The sequence below is a fragment of the Mus musculus genome, chromosome 8 (assembly GCF_000001635.26).
Source record: "Mus musculus strain C57BL/6J chromosome 8, GRCm38.p6 C57BL/6J".
NCBI classification, from domain to species: domain Eukaryota; kingdom Metazoa; phylum Chordata; class Mammalia; order Rodentia; family Muridae; genus Mus; species Mus musculus.
Genome location: NC_000074.6, coordinates 95,770,085 through 95,791,180, shown reverse-complemented (window position 1 = coordinate 95,791,180; position 21,096 = coordinate 95,770,085). Strand labels below are relative to the sequence as shown.

At 41.4% G+C, this 21,096-nt stretch overlaps 1 protein-coding gene across 10 annotated transcripts in view; it reads left to right on the top strand.

Moving 5' to 3' along the window:
* Cnot1 (CCR4-NOT transcription complex, subunit 1) overlaps positions 1–21,096 on the top strand; it is an 89,183-nt gene that overhangs the window by 16,933 nt on the left and 51,154 nt on the right. For 9 of the 10 annotated variants that reach the window (XR_003947260.1, XR_001778431.2, NM_001372351.1 and 6 more), the window contains exons 2-8: positions 2,277–2,551; positions 15,795–15,902; positions 16,453–16,551; positions 17,542–17,610; positions 17,695–17,749; positions 19,007–19,210; positions 20,471–20,639. Coding sequence is in view for 8 of the 10 variants with exons in the window: in NM_001372351.1 (NP_001359280.1) it covers positions 2,450–2,551; positions 15,795–15,902; positions 16,453–16,551; positions 17,542–17,610; positions 17,695–17,749; positions 19,007–19,210; positions 20,471–20,639 (806 nt within the window). In the remaining 2 variants the exon portion in view is untranslated. The remainder of the gene's footprint in view (positions 1–2,276; positions 2,552–15,794; positions 15,903–16,452; positions 16,552–17,541; positions 17,611–17,694; positions 17,750–19,006; positions 19,211–20,470; positions 20,640–21,096) is intronic. The other variant, NM_001205226.2, reaches the window with a different exon arrangement.

Genomic DNA, 21,096 nt, shown 5'->3' with positions numbered 1-21,096 from the left:
GTTTCACCTGCCTCTGCCTCTTGAATTCCAGAATTAAAGGTGTATGCCACCATACTTGGCACAGGGTAACTGAGTTTTTCATGTTCATGTTTTTTCAGGTTTTTTAGGGCTAAGAAGATGACTTGGTGGGTAAAGTGCTGCCAAGTAACCATGATGACCTGAGTATGGCTCTCCAAGCTAGGCATTTGATCTGCCATCCCATTAGGGCTTCCTGGTCCAGAAATTTTAGCATAATTCCAGTTCCAGGTTTAGTTGAGAGAGTCCAGTCTCTCAAAAGGGGGGAAATGGAGGAAGATATCTTGACTTCACTCCTGACTTATACACATCCACACAAAACATTTCTCCTTGGTAATATAATAGAATATGGAGAACAATAGTAGATAGGATCTGAGAGATTAGTTACAAGTGTATATCATAGTAATTCTGTTGAGAGACAAAATGGTCTTTAGATTATCAAATTTAAAGATGGTAGGAGGAGGATGGTAGGGAGGGGAGGTAGTTAAAGATCTTGTTATGAATAATTTAAGACATCATAGTATCAGTTAACAGGCTGGAGAGATGGTTCAGCAGTTAAGAGCACTGACTGCTCTTCCGAAAAGGTCTTGAGTTCAATTCCCGGCAACCACATGGTGGCTCACAACCATCTGTAATGAGATCTGGTGCCCTCTTCTGGTGTGTCTGAAGACAGCAACAGTGTACTTAGATATAATAATAAATTATAGGCGGGAACAAGCGGGGCCTACTAGAGTGATCAACCTTCATTTCCAGCAACCACATGATGGCTTACAACCATCAGTAAGGCCACAGTGTACCCGCATACATTAAACAAACAAACAAACAAACAAACAAATCTTTAAAAGAATAGTGTCAGTTAAGAGTAGGAAGACATTGCAAACACATAAATAAAACAAATCAAATCATGTCCTCTGGAAGAGCAGTCAGTGCCCTCAACCTCTGAGCTATCTCTTCAGCCCCAGGAATATAGTCTTAATCAAATTTCAAGGTTCAAGATTATTAGGGTGATAAATGTTTCATAATTTGTAAGAAGATAAAAGCTTAATTTTCATGAATTTGGGCCTGGAGAGATGGCCCAGTTGTTAAGAGCCCATGTTGCTCTTGGAGAGGACTGAAGCTTGGTCTCTAGGAACTACATGAGGCTACTTTCAACTCTATTAATTCCAGCTCAAGGGGTTCCTGGGACCTTTTCTGGCCTCCAGAGAAAAAGGCTTGTTTTTGATTTCGTTAACTGCCTAGAGTAATGGCTGGGGATAAACCAGTGATCAACGTGCCATTTTAGCTTTATTACAGTTTGGGGTTTTCCTTTCCAGATTTTTTTTTTAATTTAAAAATAAAAATTTCATTTTTTGAGACAGGGATTCGATTCTCTGTATTCCTAGCTGTCTTGGAACTCACTCTAGATCAGGCTGGCCTCAAACAATAGAGATCTGCCTACCTCTGCTTTGCAAGTACTGGGATTAAAGGTGTGCGCCATCTTTTATTTAGATCAGCCACTGCCTGGCTCTACATTCATTCATTCATTCATTCATTTTTGGAACTTAATATGTAGACAAGGCTGGACTTGAATTCTTGAGATCCTTCTGCCTCTGGCTGCTGAGGGTCTAAATTTTTCTTATGAGTACTTTCAACATTGGCTTCTAGGGGTTTTGGTTTTTTGAGACAGGGTTTCTCCGTGTAGCCATGGCTTTCCTTGAACTCAACTCTAGACCAGGCTCGCCTGGAACTCAGAAATCCTCCTGCCTCTGCCTCCCAAGTGCTTAGATCAAAGGCATCGTGTGCCACCACTGCCTGACGCTTCTGGAGTTCTTCCTTGGCTTTCAATTAGCCATTTAAATTCCTACAAGATGCAACCTGAAGTATAACTGTGGGATTGTACAGTTGTGTGGGAGTCAAGTGAGGCAGTGGAGTCTTGGGAATGAGTGTATCCTGTGGGAAGGCACTAAAGGGAGGGGAGTTTGCTCACACCCTCAGGCTGAGTCGGAAGCAGTCTCAGACACAGCCCTGACTCGGTGTACTCCTGGTGCTCTGCAGTTGTTAGATGATATTGATAAAATAGAGATCTCAAACGTTTCCGATTGTTTTACTATTTACTAAATTTAAACTCTTGGAAGATTTGTCTTTGGAAGATTTAGAGATGGCATTTTTATCTTCACTGGTCAAGACATCATAATTATTTTTAAAAGTGTCCTTAACATTTTAAATGAAAGTTATTTAACCTTTCCCCCACAACTGAATTCTGGAATTTTGTATTTATACAGGTGCCATGTTTCAGAACAGAGTAAGACACTTGGTAAAGAAGAACTGAAGACATTTACAGATAACAGAGATAGCCTAATTACAAAGAAAGCATTAACCTGCCTCTGAGGTGACTAAAGGGGAATAATGGTGATTTTGCGCCGGGCTCGGCCGCCTGCTTCCGCCCCAACCAGCAATGAATCTTGACTCGCTCTCGCTGGCCTTGTCTCAAATCAGCTACCTGGTGGACAATTTAACCAAGAAAAACTACCGAGCCAGCCAGCAGGAAATACAGCATGTGAGTACTCCTTCAGAGTGTAACAGCAGTGAGGCAAAACAAAGAGCCGGCTGATACCAAGTTGGCAATTTATGTTACTAGGTTGTGTGACAGGTCATGACTTCTGCTTCTTTGTGTTATTTTGCTTTAGAACTGTACATAAAAGACCTTATATCAGTCTATGGGTACGTTCACAGCTTTTAATTTTTCTATTGAACAAATATGAAGCCAAGTATGCATTTAATTCTAGCACTTGGAAGGCAGAGGCAGGTGAATCTCTGTGCATTTGATGCCAGTCTGGTCAGCATACTGAGTTCTTGGCCAGCGAGCCAAGGCTCCATAAAGAAAAATCTGTCTGAGAAACAAACATTAATAGCAAAAAACTCAGTAAAGAAACATGATCTCACTGGGTTCAGTCTAGTTCCACCTTTTTCCTCTTCAGCATTAAGAGGGAATGGCTCAGTGGATAAAGTACTTGTGTTCAAGCGTGAAGATGAACATTCAAATCCCTTTAGCCCATGAGAGAGCAGGGAACTGGCAGTCGGCCTGTAATCTCAGCTCTCTGGAGGTGGAGACAAGCTTCCTGGGCGGTGTAGATCAGCCAACTAGCCATAATTGTTGAGCTCTGGGTTCAGCCACAGACCCTGCCTCAGTCAGTAAAGTGTGGTGGAGGGAGACATCTAATGGCAAATTTAGGCCTCTATAGGCACCCTCACATTCATGCAGCTGTGATGGTGTGTGTGTGCTCACAAATCCATGTATACAGAAAAAAGGAGGGAGCTGCACTGGAGGCGTAAGATACTCAGCGGTGGAGTGCTTGTTTAGCACAAGTCAGTGACAGTTACCGGTGGGCTGCTAGCCGTCCTCCTGGGTGGGACGCTTTGAGTCACAAGCAATGGTGCTGAATGCTTGTGTCCCACTATCAAGTCTGCATCTTTGGGAAGTACCTGTTAAATTTTTTCCTTCTGGAGCTGGGGAGATGGCTTTGCAGTAAGGAGCACCTGCTGCTCTTTCAGTGAACTGGAATTTGGTTTGTAGCACACACATTGGGTGACTTACAACCCCACTTAAGTCCTGTTCCAGGGTATCTGATGTCCTTGTGTTCACACACACATGAACATACATATAAGAAGCCAGCTCTTTAAATCCTTACTTTCAGTAGTGTAGATTTTACATGTGTTAGTATTTTATTCAATTTTTATGAACATAAAGTAGCCAGCTAAGTGTGATGTGCTCCCACATGGAGATTGAAACAGAATTCCTAAAGACGGAAGCAGGATTGTTTGAGACCTGCCCATCCTGTAACTTTTGTTTCAAAAAATTACCAACCTTATATCCTATAGAGGGCTAATATCCAATATATACAAAGAACTCAAGAAGTTAGACTCCAGAGAACCAAATGACCCTATTAAAAAATGGGGAACAGAGCTAAACAAAGAATTCTCACTTGAGGAATACCTAATGGCTGAGAAGCACCTGAAAAATGTTCAACATCCTTAGTTATCAGGGTAATGCAAATCAAAACAACCCTGAGATTCCACCTCACACCAGTCAGAATGGCTAAGATCAAAAACTCAGGTGACAGATGCTGGTGAGGATGTGGAAAAAAAGGAACACTCTTCCATTGTTGGTGGGTTGCAAGCTGGTACAACCACTCTGGAAATCAGTTTGGTGGTTCCTCAGAAAATTGGACGTATTACCATATACCCAGAAGATGCTCCAACATGTAATAAGGACACATGCTCCACTTTGTTCATAGCAGCCTTATTTATAATAGCCAGAAGCTGGAAAGAAGCCTGGCTGATATCCTTCAAGAGAGGAATGGATACAGAAAATGTACATTTACACAATGGAGTACTACTCAACTATTAAAAATGATGAATTCATGAAGTTCTTAGGCAGTTGGATGGAACTAGGAAATATCCTGAGGTAACCCAATCACAAAAGACCACACACGGTATGTACGCACTGATAGTGGATATTAGCCCAGAAGTTCGGAATACCCAAGATACAATTCACAGACCACATGAAGCTCAAGAAGAAGGAAGACCAAAAGTGTGGACACTTCGGTCTTTCATAGAAGGGGGATCACAATACCCATGGGAGGAAAAACAAAGTTTGGAGCAGAAACTGAAGGAAAGACCATCCAGTGACTTTCCCACCTGAGGATCCATTCCATATACAGTTACCAAACCCAGACACTATTGTGGATGCCAACAAGTGCTTGCTCACAGGAGCCTGATATAGCTGTCTCCTGAGAGGCTTTGCCAGTGCCTGACAAATACAGAGGTAGATGCACACAGCCATCCATTGGACTGAGCACAGGTTCCCCAGTGGAAGAGCTAGAGAAAGGATCCAAGGAGCTGAAGGTTTTTGCAGCCCCATAGGAGGAACAACAATATGAACCAAGCTGTACCCCCAGAGCTCCCAGGGACTAAACCACCAACCAAAGAGTACACAAGGAGGGACTCAAGGTTTCAGTCACATATGGAACAGAGGATGGCCTTGTGGGATATCAATGAGAAGAAAGGCCTTTGTCTTTGTGAAGGCTCGATGCCCCAGTGTAGGGGAATGCCAAGACAGGGAAGCCAGAAAGGGTGGGTCAGCAGGGGGATGGGAGGTGGAACGGGGGGGGGGGGGTTGTAGGGGAAATGAGGAAAAGGGATAAAATCCTCTCCTCTCCTCTCTCTCCCCTCTCTCCCCTCCCCTCCCCTCCCTTTCCCTCCCCTCCCTTCCTCTCCCTTCCCCTCCCCTCCCTTCCTCTCTCTTCTCGACAAGGTTTCACCATGTAACTCTGGCTGACCTCGAATTCCTATGTAGACAAAGCTGGCCTTGACCTGCCTGCCTCTGCCTCTCAAATGCTGGCATTAATGGTCTGAGCCACTAGGCCAAGCAAGTTTTATTTATGAGTGTTACTTACAACATGTACCCTGCATTTACCTAGTGCCTTCAGAGGTCAGAAAAGCGAGGGCATTGATGTACTGGAACTGGCGCTATAGGTGGTTGTATCCCTCCTTGGGGTGCTAACAACCAAATCTGGGGCCTCTGCAAGAGCAGTAAATGCTCTTAACTACCCAGTCCTTTCTCTAGCTGTGAACAGTCAGATCTTCTAACTACTCAGAGAGGACTCATGTCTCATCCCTAGGTTGGGTGTCTCTCTCTCTCTCCCTCTCTCCCTCCTTTCAAATAGATCTCATTGTATTTTAGAGCTGGACTTAACTTGAAGCCCTCCAAGTATTGGAATGATAGGTGTGCATCACCATACCTGACTAATCTCACCACCTTTTTAAAAAGTAAGATGTACATATGGAGTAGGGCACATGCCATGTGCAAGTGAGTTTACATTAAGTGAGCATCTATTTAGTATATTCGTACAGATCAATCAAGCTAAGTGATAGCTTTTACTCACTTTCCTCTCAGTTACTGAACACAGCTCTATTTCTAGGCTTGTACTTTACATCTATCACAAGACTTGTATCTTGATATGTCCATATTGGAAACAACCTCAGGATTCATCAGGGCTATTCTATAAGCATTGAAACTATTGTTTTGAATATCATGGGTGGCTCTTAAAAGGTTGAAAGAAAAAATGCAAAGCTTGTAGCATTTGAGTCATTCTGTGTAAAATTAACATCTTTTCATAGCAACATGTTTTACTATTTGTGTAGGTATTTTTAAGGTGGTTTAGTGGCAGTTCTCACATCCTTTTTAAAAATTTTTATTGTTACTTTTTGAATTACATAAAATTGAGTGTTTTGCTTGGATGTATGCCTGTGTGCCACATATGTGTGAGTGCCTATGGAGATGCGAAAGCATCAGGTCCTCTGGAACTGATGGATGGTTGTGAGCCTCCATGTGTGCGCTAGGAGTTGAATCCTCTTCTTTTATAAGAACACCCTTAACTGCTGAGCCATTTAAAAAAAAGATTTATTTATTTATTTAATGTAAGTATATTGTAGCTGTCTTCTGACACTCCAGAAGAGGGCATCAGATTCCATTATGGATGGTTGTGAGTCACCATTTGGTTGCTGGGATTTGAACTCAGGACATTCGGAAGAGCAGTCGGTGCTCTTAAACGCTGAGCCATTTTTTTTCTATAATGTATTTATTACATGTAAGTACACTGTAACTGTCTTCAGACACTCCAGAAGAGGGCATCAGATCCCATTACGGATGGTTGTTAGTCATCATGTGGTTGCTGGGATTTGAACTCAGGGCCTTCAGAAGAGTGGTCAGTGCTGCTGAAGAGGCTGACAGGAACACCTGGGGAGGTAATACCAAGGGAGAGAGATAAGGAGTGGTCTTATATGCTTGGCTACAGGATCACACCTGTTGCCGGATAACTGTTGAGCGGAGCCTCGAAGGATGTCTAACATTCCTCCATTTTGGTTTAATTAAAAATGAGGAACTAGGAAAAGGTGATGATGGAGCAGAAGTGGGTTGCAGTGTTCTTTCCTTCCTGCTGACTTTGTAGTGATGGTTGTAGTCTGGGAACTGAAGAGAATTGAGATAATGATGCTGGCCAAGTCCTGGCAGAGCTGGCTGTTCCATTGTTGTCTGGGGTCTGTGGAACCATGTGTAGCTAGGGAAATGCAGGCCCAGTAGAGTGTGTGTGTTTGGGGTTGTATTCTGGAATACCTGTGGTTTGCTTCTCTGGGGCTGTCCTGGATGTAGATTTTGAGTAAACACTTTAACTTGTCAAGATGTTGAAACACACATATAATAGAGGAAGAAAATAAAAGTTAAGTAGGTTCAGAAGAAAAGACAATCAAAGTAAACTTGAAATCTGGACTTTGTGACTAAGATAGTATACTATGATAGTATAGATTTACATGAGAACCATCTTAAGTTCTTCTTAGCTAGAAAGCAAACCAAGGGAAAACTTGAATTTGTGGCTCTGATAGGTGATCTTATGGATTCTTCAAGAGAATCCCTTTAGGTTTATACTTAGAATACAATCAAAGAGCACTTAAAAAAATCTTGAACTTGTGCTTATGAAAATGGATTGTATAGTGGAATGTTTTATCAGTTAGGCTAATAATTTATCAGAACTCATTGATTAATGTTAGAAATCTGAACTTTTGAATTCCTAATATGACAGTGGTATAGAGAGGGAAAGAAATCTGAAGTATTTCTATCACCATCCACGTTTTGTTTTCTAATCTTCATATCTTAGAATTACTAACCCCAAAACTCCTTCCTAGACCCTCATATATTTTTTTTAGTCCTTATAACTTGAGCTTTTATATCCTTGCACCTTGTATAAAGTTTACATTTTTTTTCCTGTCCAATTTATCATGAGACACAGGTGGTTGATCATTGGGGAGCAGTAGAGTTTTTTAGATATGGGAGTAGTAAAAGGTTATATCTGAAACTTTAATGTCTTTTATCATGAAGCCTGTGAGCAAGGCAAACCTGTATGCTCTTTTAATAAGAGGTCTGGTTGTCTTAAATTGACTAATGAACTAACACATTATTGGATTACATTGGGGTAAGGAGCTAGTTGCCTGTTCTCTAGCTGGTCAAGCTATAGTTAGCTTAGTTGTCAATCAGAAACCTAAGAAGGATAAATTATAATCTAGATGCCATAGATTTAATTAAAATGACAGAGGTTAGTCTGTAGTCCACTACCTAGACAGTTTTCCCAAGTCCCTGTGGTGTCCATCACAACTTGGGTAGAGGCAGTCTGTGTCTGTCAATCAGGCTCAGAAGATGACAGGCTTTTTTCCATGAAGGTGGAACATGGAAGAGATGACCTCACCTTGTCTTAGATAATATGAGACATTCAACTCTTCAGGTGTCCTCTGTCCACAGTTTAGGTCAAGCACTGGCAGGGGGCACAGCACTGGCAGTGCCACCCAGTGGTTGGTATACTACAATCCAAGTAGAGTTCTTTGAGGCTGTGCCCATATCTTTTTGGAAACCCTGGGTTGGATTACTGTTAGGATTTGAGAGTCTTTGTCATAGCAAGCTTAAACAGTGACATATTCAGCAGATCTCTGTCTGACAGGATTGAGAGCTAGAATCTATTGAATTAGATAATCTGTGTCTGATTTTAGTTACCTGCTCTAGCTGTAACTAGCAAACATAAAACAGAAGGCTAAAACTTGATTTTATAATTAACTGCATTGGTTTTTAGCATGGCTTTAGATAAATACTTGAGCACATTAAAGAATGTCATTTGTAAGGTTAGGACTGGTTTGCACTTAACTATAGTAGTTTTCATGAGATTAGGACTGTTAAATAGTGGCTTTTGATACTAAAGCCTGTTAGATTTCATGATTTTTGAGTTGAAGTTCTATCAAAACAAGATTTTTAAGTCTATAAACACAGTCCAAAAAAAGATTAACCTTAGATCCCCATGTGGTGTATTATAGAAATCTATAGTAACATTAGCAAAAACAAGGCTAAACATATCTTTAAGGCAGTGATTTTTAACTTTTTAAATGTAAACCTTTAAAGTAATATTAAAATCATCTTTCAAAAAGTGAAAACATAGAGCAATATTATAACAATTTACTGAGGCAGGATAGGAACCATATAAAAACCTTAACCTCAATTCAGAAGTCTTTGGAGACTTAATTTTGGTCTGTTCAGGTCACATGTTGCTGCTCTTAAGCAAGAATGCAGTGAAGCTAGGACTTTCCACAACAAAGATGGCTGGCAACCAAGATGGCGCTGAAGATACAGCTCTTTGCCCTTTCTTGCCCTTAGCAAAGATGGCTACAAGCTGTGTGTTGGTTCCATGGAACAGCATTCAATTCTACAAGCATATGCAGTAGCAGTGCACTAGCAGAGAGACAAATGCTTAGACACATGTTTTACCTGGCAGGTGTGGCTGGTCTGGGGCATGCATGGCGAGCTGGTATCCTACCTCCACTGCTACTGATGTGTTAGAATAGGGGTTCTCATCTGAACACAGCACACTGGGCCCAAGCAGTTCCATGTGTGAGAGGTTTATTGGGAGAGAAAGAGAATGGAAGAGGTGGTGGCAGAAAGAGAAGGGGCAAAAGAGGGAGAGAGGGAGGGGTGTTTCCCTGATTTATATGGAAAATGACGTAACGAAGGTAAAGGTAGGAGGTGAGCCAAAAGATTTCTGGGAATATGATAGCTGTTGTCTTGGCAACAGATTTGTAGGTCGTGCTGTCACCTATGTGATGTCATAGGTTTGGGAGGTCCTGATGCCAACAGCTACTGCTGCCAAAAGTTCCTTACTGAGGCACAGGGTCCATTAGGTGCAGTTCTCAGTCTGCTGAGGGCCTCACTTCTTTGTGCTGACTCAGACTGTTTAATTAAAACACATACACACACACACACACACACACACACACACACACACACACACAGAGACAGCGTGAGGGAGAGCGAACACTTGAGTGAGCAAGAGAGTGCAGGTGCACAGGGTGGAAAGGAATTTGAGATAAGAGATTTTTAGGAAGTAGAAGTTAAGAGAAGGGCAAGAGTGAGTTAAGACAGAAATGAAATCTGGAGAGTGTTCCTAGAGCTACAGGAGCAGGGACATAGAAGTGACCAGACATCTGTGTGGTACAAATCCTTTCAGACCGTCGAGAACAGAGGACTCTGGCAGAAAGAGCCCAGTTACCATTCTAGCTTTAGCCTACTAGATTACAGTTTGTACCCAGACTTCCTTTTATGTTTAGTTTGCCCCTAGTTTGAAATTGTTCCAGGAACCACTCCACACTTAGTCACCCCCACCCCCAGCAACGGCCAATTAGTATCAAGCAGGACCTGTAACTTTACTTTTTTAAAAACCTATTTTTAATGATGGTTCTTAAATGCTTTAACCTCCCTTTTAGTCTACCATTCACCAGAGATAATAGAAAAATAAATATAGGGTGTTCTGGCTAGTTTTGTGTCAACTTGACACAGGCTGGAGTTATCACAGAGAAAGGAGCTTCAGTTGGGGAAGTGCCTCCATGAGATCCAACTGTAAGGCATTTTCTCAATTAGTGATCAAGGGTGGAGGTCCCCTTGTGGGTGGTGCCATCTCTGGACTGGTAGTCTTGGTTCTATAAGAGAGCAAGCTGAGCAAGCCAGGGGAAGAAGCAAGCCAGTAAAGAGCATCCCTCCATGGCTTCTGCATCAGCTCCTGCTTCCTGACCTGCTTGAGTTCCAGTCCTGACTTCCTTGGTGATGAACAGCAGTATGGAAGTGTAAGCTGAATAAACCCTTTGCTCCCCAAGTGCTTCTTGGTCATGATGTTTGTGCAGGAATAGAAACCCTGACTAAGACATAGGGGAAATGGTCCGACCTGTTAAGAGATAGTCTTTAGAACAATTCCCATCTATGTTGTCTGTGACAATTCAGTTCACAGAAGTCAACAGTGACAGCTTGATCCACTCACACACATGTCACAGAAATACCAGTGGTCTAATTCAGTAGTGTTGGGTTAACAGTGGTGACACAACTGAGCAGGAACAGCCAGGTCTCAGTCTCCACATGAGCCAACAGGAGGTACCAACAAGAGTGTTAAGAGAAGTCTGAGGCTGTGCCTCTCTCAGCGAAATGTAGATCAGCATAGAAGAGAGACCACCAAGCATTGTATAGCTAGCTCTATAAGCAAGCCTAGCTCAGCCTCTCATCATTCATCAAGTTCTATTTATACGCCCTCCAAACACTACACATTCTTCCCATGGTCTTGCTTCAACATGTATCTTGTCTCAGCTGACATCACTCTGCCAATCAGCCCAAGTCCGAGGAAGGGCATGAAACTACAGTGCACCACCAAAAGTTTTTTGGTATGTATTCTCTCTATGGAGTCCCAACAAATGGAACCAGTTACACAGTGTAAGGCGAACCAATACATGTGTGTTATTAAGAATCCATCACGTGTCCTTTCGCCACCTTGCTTTAACAGAACATCCTTTGACCTTTGTCTGCTTTAGTGAAACGTTCCTTCACCAGTCTGTCTTAGCCTTTTACCTGTGTCCATTTCAAGAAACACTCCCAAGTGTTTGCCCTAGCAAAACACCATCTAACATAATTGACTTTCCAAAAAATCCTTATGTTTCCACTTAAGTATCTAACATTCCAGATAAGATTACTCAAGCTGACCCCCCATTGCTCATAGCCATTTGAAATCATTACTAGCCAATGGAATTGTGCCAAGCTTATAACCTTTAGATGGTAGCTAATCATGTAGCTGCCAAATTGGAAAGCCCTTCACCCTGCTTGTAACCATGATAAAAAAGCATGGCCTTACCAGCTCCAGGCCTTCTATACCCATCCACTGTGTTGGAGAGGTTTGCAAACATCTGAGCTTAAAGACTTTACATTTTGCATCTGATTTTGAGGTCTTTGGGGAGTTCGTGATCTGGGAGGGAGTACCTCAGTGGGCCCTGCTAAGGACTTCTCCCGAAAATCAGTCATGTGACACACCTAATATAAAGAAGGTTTATTGGTGTGATGGGAAGGGGACGTGGAAAAGAGGGGTAGAGGTAGAGAAAGGCTGGTGATAGAGAAGAGCAGAAAGAGAGAGGAAAAGAGAAAGGGGGGGAGAGGCTCTTTGGGAACACATGGGGGAGAGGGCATAATGAGTGGTCTTCTCATATGCCTGAGTCCTGGCTTGTACCTGGCAGGGAGAGACACAAGCTGTTGCTACCTGTTGAGCGGAGCCTCAAGGGATTGCTAACACTTAGCAGTTTAAAAAAGTAATAGGAGCACATAGGCCTACACACACAATCACATATGTGAGGCCACAGGACAACTTACAAGAGTCAGTTCTTTTTTGGCCTTGTAGGTGTTGGGGATTGAACTCATGGCCTCAGGCTTCATAGCAGCCATCCTTACCCTCTGAGCTATTGTTTTTTTTGGGGGGGTATGGCAGTTCAAGACAGAGTTTCTCTGTATAGCCCCGGTTGTCTTGGAACTCAATCTGTAGACCAGATTGGCATCAAACTCAGAAATCTGCCTGCCTCTGCCTCCATTGGGCACCACTGCTTGGCAACAAAGCCACCTTGCCACTTTTAACTTAAAAATTTTATATGAATATTTTTTCTTGTGTTTTGGTACTTTGAGCATGCCTGGGGACTTTGGAAGCTAGAAAAGATCATAGGAACCCTTGGAACTTGATGGCTGTTGGGGCTGGGAATTGAGCTTGGATCATCTGTTAAGACCATCCAGGGCTGCCTCTCCAGCCCCACTTGTTTTTTGTTTTTTGTTTTTTTTTTTGTTTTTGTTTTTTTTTTTTTAAAGATAAATCTGACTGTATTTTCCAACTGGTTATGCATGTGCACCTACTAAGCCTGCCCTACAAACTTGCATGGTTCTTTTTACTGCTCAGCTTGTTGAACTGGGCCTATGATACGGGTGAGGTTGTATTCCCTGGAATCTGGAAAGCAGGATATAACCTGTGTCAGTTCTGCAGGCTAGGGTGTAATGAAAACAGGGTGGGATGAGACTAAGACACCAGGTTTGCTGGGGAGCTGGAGTTCACTCCCAGTTAAACCCAGGTTAAGATTATATGGCCATTTCTAAGTCATATACCAAGGTACCACAGTGGGCTCAAAGGGCCCTGCTGGGGAAGGCTGCCACAGGAGGGTATATATTTAGACACTGAAATTCTGCAACTGAGGCAAATCCCGGAGAAGCTGGTTGTTGACTACCAGAAATTATTTGAAAGTGAGAATCTAGTGACACCAGCAGTGCCCTACATGTTTTGGTTGTATTATAGTTGGTTTATTCAGTTTTCCTTATAAGTTCTTGAGATCTAAGGATATCTATGTCTTATGTCTGACATTTAGTTAATGGTTAAATAAATCTGGTCAAATAAACATGTATGTTTGTGTGCATGAGTATGTGCACCTGTTGAGACCTGAGGGTCTCTATCAGATCTTGTAGAACTGAAGTTACAGGACTTGTGAGCTGTCATCTGTGTGCTGGAAACTGAACCCATGGTTCTCTACAAAATCAATAACTTGCTGATCCATTTCCTTAGTCATTTATTTTATGTGGTTTTGTTTCATGTCTTTTGAGATCAAGTTTTTCTGTATATTCTAAGATGGCCTTGAACTGGGATTGCTCCCATGTGTTACCATGTCTGGGTTTATTTGATTGCTGAGGCTTCACAATGTACACGGTTATTAAAACACATAAATGTTGTGTTTCCATTAGTGTTCTTGTACATAACCTCTTTTAACACCAGAGATTAGGTATTTAGACCTGGGATGATAGCAAGGATCTCTTTGTTGCCCCCTTGCTGATTTCCTTGGTGAAGGACGTAAGCAAGCTTCTTGCAAACCTGGAGACACACTCAGCACCATTTTATGAAATGAATGCTCTCCCTATTGTACAAGGAGACCAGGTATATTTTACTGTGGTTAGGTCTGACCAGGCCCCAGACTTTAATACGATGTTTTTCCTCTATAGTTTTACCTACTGACAGATGGAAAGATGGGATTTTACTGAAATTATTATATGCATTTACTAATCATGTCAACTAGTTGGTATCTCAATATCTTACAAATGAGAAAATAAATTTGCTTCCTAGGTGAGATTTTTTTGTGACATTATTCAAAGGTTAACATTGTAATCATTCTTTTAAAATTGTTTGGGGACCTGGCATGATGCTTTTATTGGAAAGGCTCTGGGGTTGGGTTCCTAATATCACACGGTGCTTCACAGCCATCTATAGTTCCCGTTTCCAGGAGATCTCGCACCCTCTTTGATCTCTCAGCATGAATGTGGTACATATACATTCATCCAGGGAAAGCACTCATAAAATAATTAACTCTGAAAAAAAAATTTGGGGGACCTTGTGATGGCTCCGTGATTAAAGGTGCTTGCAAAAAAGGTGGCGATCCCTTATGTAAGTGTAGAGGAAAGAACCAAAAAAATTAAAAAACAGTTATTTATGCCATTTTTACATGAATTCTCTATAGGGTCAGGTTGTATGTGTCACCCAGTGACTATGGTAGTTAGAGGACAGCTTGTAGGAGTTAGTTTTCTCTTTGTACCCGTTGGGCCCAGACATTGAACTTGCATTGCCAGGCTTGGTAGCAAGCATCTTACCTGCTGAGCTATCTTGCCAATTCAAAATAGCAGTGCTATTAAATCATGTAACATTCACATTTCTCCTGTTTGCTTTATGCAAAAGTTGGTGATGAGGGGTTTGGATTAGTGCCTTCAGGTAGACTCTAGGAGTTTGTGACTGCTAGACAAGTGCGCTGCCTTGACACTGCTTGAGCATGTATGCTCTGAGACAGGCGTGAAACTCTAGAGACATTTGCCCATCTTTGCTTCCCAAGTATTTTTTGTTTGCCATCTAGTTTTTACCAGATATTTTCTTATAATTTTGTAATTATTGTTACTAGTTATTTTTTAGCCATATGAATGTCCATATCAGGTCCCGGAGGATTAAGTAAGTACTTTTTGCACAATCTGAGAAGAATCAGTCTTGGTGGTATGGGTTGTAGTTTGTGTTTTTATAGCCCTGGCCCTGATGGGTGCTGCAGAGCTCATTGTCCAGTTGGTGTCAGTAGAAGATACCTGACATTGATGCCTGTCTTCTACACAATCAATAGACACTGTGTGTGTGTGTGTGTGTGCGCGCGTGCGCGCGCATAGTCACCCACACAGAGACAAGAGGGCCAACAAAATGGCTCAGCAGTAAACTGCTGCCAAATCTGATAACCTGAATTGGGTCCCCAGAGTCCTACATGGTAGGAGAAAACCAACCCTCACAAGCACTCTGGTTCACCCACACTCACTCAGTTCCCCCAAAGAAAAAAAGCACAAAAGAAGTCTGTGCTGTTAAAAGATCCTAAAGCCTGCCTGTACTAGGTTCATTTTAAGTGGCTTCTTGAGCTTTTTCCTGTCTCTTGCATTGAAACATTGATTCTCTTGCCTGTCAGTTCCCCACCCCCCACCCCTGTTTTAGCCAGTTCAAAAAGAATAAATTTAAGTAATTGTTGCGTATAGTTACTTGTACTTAAGTGATTCCTATAATTCTGTTTTTGAGAACAGGGTCTTTTATCTTTTAGGCTGTTTCAAACTCCTTCTAGCTTGAGGGTGGCCTTGAAATCATGACCATCCTTTGAATCCCAAGAGGTAGATTAGAGGCTTATGCCACTATGCTCAGCAGTTGTTTCAGTAATTCCCCAGAAGCTGATTTTCCTAAAAGTATATTTAATTTTGCTGTGGAGAATAAGATCCAGAGTATCATGCATAGTAGTCAAGTGCCACCTTACCATTGAGCCATTTCCCCAAAACCCTCCTTTAAACTTATAACATTTTTGTGTTTCAGATTGTGAATCGGCACGGTCCTGAGGCAGACAGGCATTTATTACGCTGCCTATTTTCACATGTGGATTTCAGTGGCGATGGTAAAAGCAGTGGCAAAGATTTCCATCAGGTATTTAGGGATTACAGAGTTTATAAGAGTTACCCCCAATCACTTTGTAAATTTGCAGTTTTGGGCATAATATATGAACACTACAGAATAACATCTAAACATAATCTTACAATTAATTGTAGCTAAGATGTATTGGGGATTCATCTGTCCTCTAATAATCCGCCTGGCTAATAGGCTGATAGCAGTCTAATTTAGGATTAGGGACCCGCTGCTGGATCTGCCTGGCAAAGGAAGCAGGAGAGGGGACGCCTGCTGGAAACGCAGATGGGCTAGCTCAGAATCTGAACGGAATCTCTTTGGCTTGATATTTTTTAGTCTTGTTAGAATTAATTATATTGTTTTGTGACTTATTAATGAACTCTAATATGGATATTTTGGTGTTGCTGATAGGTTTTATATACCTAAATGGGATTTTAAAAGAGATAGTTTTGATAGTAAAATTTTACAGCATCTAATATTCATAAGTTCTACTTTTATTTATGTGAGATGATGCTTAATGCTAATAGAAGTTTTTTTTTTTTTTTTTTTTTTAATTTTTACCTTTTTGAAGACACAGTTTCTGATTCAGGAGTGTGCCTCGCTGATTACAAAGCCAAATTTTATCTCAACATTGTCATATGCCATTGATAATCCATTGCACTACCAGAAGGTTAGTATATTTTTATCTCTAGTAAGAGTGTGATAATATCTATTTCTCCCTTTCATTTTTGAGGAAGGGTCTTTTTGTATAATCCAGGCTACTCTTCTGCCTCAGTGCCGGGCTGTTGTAGATATGTAACACCATACTCAACTTGAGTGTGCTCTTTAATATGTTGTTTAAAATGACTCTGAGCCTTTGATGGGGTGGGGGGGGGGTTTGTGTTCATTTTCTTTGCTTTTCAAAGACCCGATCTCTATGTAACCCTGGTGCTCAGAGAACTACCTGACTATGGCTCAGGAGTGTTGGGATTTAAGATGTGTGCTACCACATCTGTACTTTTTCTTTTTTAAAAAAAATCTTGTCCTATCTTAAAATTTGAAGGATTAGCTTTCTTTTGTACCTTTCTGAGAGAATTAAGGAAGTTGCATGTTTTTAAGTGGAAACTTACTAAAACCAGATTGGTTTAATTTTTTTTTTTTTGGGTTTTTCGAGACAGGGTTTCTATGTATAGCCCTGGCTGTCCTGGAACTCATTCTATAGACCAGGATGGCCTCGAACTCAGAAATCCTCCTGCCTCTGCCTAAAGGCGTGTGCCACCACGCCCGGCATCAGATTGGGTCAAGTATTAAGTATCAGTTTATAGTTCTAGAATATATTATATTGCTTGTAGTGACCCAGAGTCATGTTGTATGTATATTGTGCCATTATTAGATGAACTAACTACATTAAAACTCTGTAAAACATTTGCATCCTTAACAAAATAAAAATGTAAGTTAAGGGCTGGAGAGATGGCTCAGCGGTTAAGAGCACTGACTGCTCTTCCAAAGGTCCTGAGTTCAAATCCCAGCAACCACATGGTGGCTCACAACCATCGGCAATGAGATCTGATGCCCTCTTCTGGTGTGTCTGAAGTCAGCTACAGTGTACTCATATATAATAATAAATAAATCTTTAAAAAAAATGAAAGTTAAATCTTTTTTAAAAATTGTTACGTTTCAGAGTTTAAAGCCTGCACCCCACTTATTTGCCCAGCTGAGTAAAGTTCTCAAGCTAAGTAAAGTACAGGAGGTAAGTGTTTCAAGACAGTCCTGGGCAGAAACGGTAGCTAAAGCAGACATTTGACTCTGTTAATATAACTCCTTCTTGTTTCAGGTCATTTTTGGTCTTGCCCTTTTGAATTCTTCTAGCCCAGATCTCAGGGGTTTTGGTAAGTCACTTTATCCAGAGTATAAGACTCTTCCTCCCACCCCTCCTCCTTCCCCCTTTCGTCTTCCTTCTTTCCTCCCTCCCTTCCTCTTTTCTTTTTTTTCCCTTTCCCTTTCTTCCACCCCCCACCCCCCCTTTTTTATTTTTGTGGTGTTAGGGATCAAATCTAGGGCCTTGGACAAGTTATACAAGCAAGGCCTCTACCTCTGAGCTACATTCCTGGATTCTTAGTTTTGTTACTTTGGTTTTGTTTTGTTTTTTTCTTTTTTTTTTTTTTTTTTCATAGTGTTCTATATATTTGGTTTTATTTTATTTTTTGGTTTTTCGAGACAGGGTTTCTCTGAGTAGCCCTGGCTGTCCTGGAATTCACTCTGTAGACCAGGCTGGCATTGAATTCAGAAATCTGCCTGCCTCTGCCTCCCAAGTGCTGGGATTAAAGGATTAAAGACGTGAGCCACCACTACCTGGCTAGGTTTTTTTTTTTTTTAAATCATTTATCCACATGTGAATGTTTTGCTTCTGTGTATGTGCTTCACTTGTATACCTGGAACCTGAGGAGACCATAAAAGGGTGTCAGGCCCTTTGGAACTGGTTATGAGATGCCACGTGCCTGCTGCGAGCCGAACCTGGGTACTCTGCAAGAGTAGCAAGTGCTCTTAACTGCAGAACGATCTCTGGTTTTTTGGGTTTTTTGTGTGTGTGTGCTGGGATTAAAGGTGAGCGCCACCACTGCCCAGCTGGAACGATCTCTGTAGCTCTTGTTTTTTTAAGGCAATGTTTTGCTTATGTAGCCCAGGCTGGTCTCAAACTTAATAGCCTCCTAAGGTCTAAAATTATAGTCATGTGCTGCTATGCCTGCCTGGCCCAACTCTTTTTCTTCTTCTGCTGCTGCTGCTGCTTTTTTCTTCTTTCTTTCCTCTTCCTCCTCCTCTTCTCTTCATCTTCCTCTTCCTCTAGCCCACTGCCTCATGAGTGCTGAAGTTAAAGGCATGTCCTACCATATCTGACTCCAACTGTGTTTTTTTTAACAATTTTGTTGTGTTATGTTTACATTGTTGTATAACTGATTTCACAACCTTTTCATCTTTTAAGTTTTTCTTCCCGTTCATCAGTCACTGTCTAAGTAATAGTAATGGTAGAGCTATGTGAAAGCATTGGAGAGGCAAAGTGAATTATGGTGCATACAAAAGGTGGTTATTTAGATATTTATTTTTTACCTATTATAGTATAAAAGTAACTTGGTTTATTTGACTTTTAGCTGCCCAGTTTATTAAACAGAAGCTTCCGGATCTTCTGCGTTCTTACATTGACGCAGACGTCAGTGGAAATCAAGAAGGTGGCTTCCAAGATATAGCAATAGAGGTCCTACACCTCCTACTCTCCCATCTCCTCTTTGGGCAGAAGGGAGCCTTTGGAGTTGGACAGGAACAGATAGACGCCTTTCTTAAGACACTACGCAGAGGTAAGGCATAGCCATCATCGGTGGTCATAAGCTACGATAAAAAAAAGGCATATTGGTATATAAGTGAGGATGAAGATTTCCTGTTCCTTGTTTTTAGTCCTATAACAAATGAGGAATTTTAAATTTAAAAGCGCTACTAGACCTATGTTAAAGAATAAGTTTAAAGTAAGCCTTACTCCCATCTGTGAGAGTAGGCAATGCTCTTTGCTGCCTTTTCTCCTCTATAGGAAGACTACATTATAGTAACAGGCTACTTTTGATTTGAAAGGTTGGCCACTTTTGTTTTCCTTTTTGTTTTTTTGGGACAGGGTTTCTCTGTGTAACCCTGGCTGTCCTCCGTATTCTGTAGTCTAGGCTGGTCTGAAACGTAAGAGATCTTCCTGCCTGCCTCTGTCTTTCCAGTGCTGGGATTAGAGGCTTACAAAAAATTGAATTACAAAAGCTAGGTTGACCTCTTTTGATAATACTTGTAGTATTTTCTAGGCAGTTGGCTTTGTAATTCAATATCAATAAACCCCCAGCCTCCAGTCCTTCAAAAAGATAAATATAGATATGATCTACTTCCTATTGTTTGTGTAGTTTAAGCTGCATCAACTTTTTCAGACAAGAAACTTACTGTAATGGATTCTGTTCCTCATTATTTTGCTGTGAAAAGCTTAATATATGGTAATGAATTGATAAACAGGTACTGGAATCTACACAGGAAAAGTTAAAAAGTATATACGTAAGGAGTTGCTCTGAGATACCCAAAGATTCAGATCCTAGGATTGGCTTGAGGTCATAATGTGGCTTAGCTTAGGGAAATTCAATACTTTTTGTTTTGTTTTGTTTTGTTTTGTTTTTCAAGACAGGGTTTCTCTGTGTAGCCCTGACTGTCCTAGAACTCACTCTGTAGACCAGGCTGGCCTTGAACTCAGAAGTCCGCCTGCCTCTGCCTCCCGAGTGCTGGGATTAAAGGCGTGCGCCACCACTCCCTGGTGGTGGCGGTTATCTTTTTATGTAGTTCTTGACCTCACAGAGACCTGCCTCCTGAGTGTCCTGCCACACCCAGCCCTAAACTGCTTGGTTTTGAGAATGAGCTTGCAGAATTGGGATTGAAGAGATTTTAGAGGAAATAACAGGAGAGATTTCCATTTATGTGTTGCTGAACATTGCACCCAAGGCCTCGGGTATCATATGGAGTATGATGTGCTGCATTCTTAGCCTCGAGATTGTTGTTTTTAGTTGCTTAATAGTTGCATTCTCTCTCTCTCTCTCCAGATTTTCCCCAAGAGCGCTGTCCTGTGGTGCTTGCACCACTTTTATACCCTGAAAAACGGGACATTCTAATGGACAGGATTTTGCCTGATTCTGGAGGGGTAGCTAAAACCATGATGGAGAGCTCGCTAGCTGACTTCATGCAGGAAGTGGGCTATGGCTTTTGTGCAAGGTTGGTAGGAAGACATACCAGATTCTAAAATTTAGGAACCATGGTCTTGGTTTAGTCACTGGGATAGTCCTATTTTATCATCATGCACATACTTTACTATTTTAAATTAAATTTCTAGAAGTAACATGAAAAGGATGGGTACATTTTCAAGGGTTTTCAAGTATTGAGTAAAGAGATTCACTTCTATATGCGCTATTTGTTTTGATGTTGGTAAGAGAACTCAGCTGAGAAAGGTGTTGTGTTTCATCTTTGGAACACATTTGATGGGAGGAGAGAGTAGACTTGAGCCAAGTTGTCCTGATATCCACACAAAACAGTATGCATGCTTATGTGTATGCTCCAGTGCGCGCGCACAGGCTGTAATTTTAAAAATGAAGTTAATTAATACTAAAAATGGAAGTTACTTTTTTATAAAGTTTTATTTATTATTATAAATAAGTACACTGTAGCTGTTTTC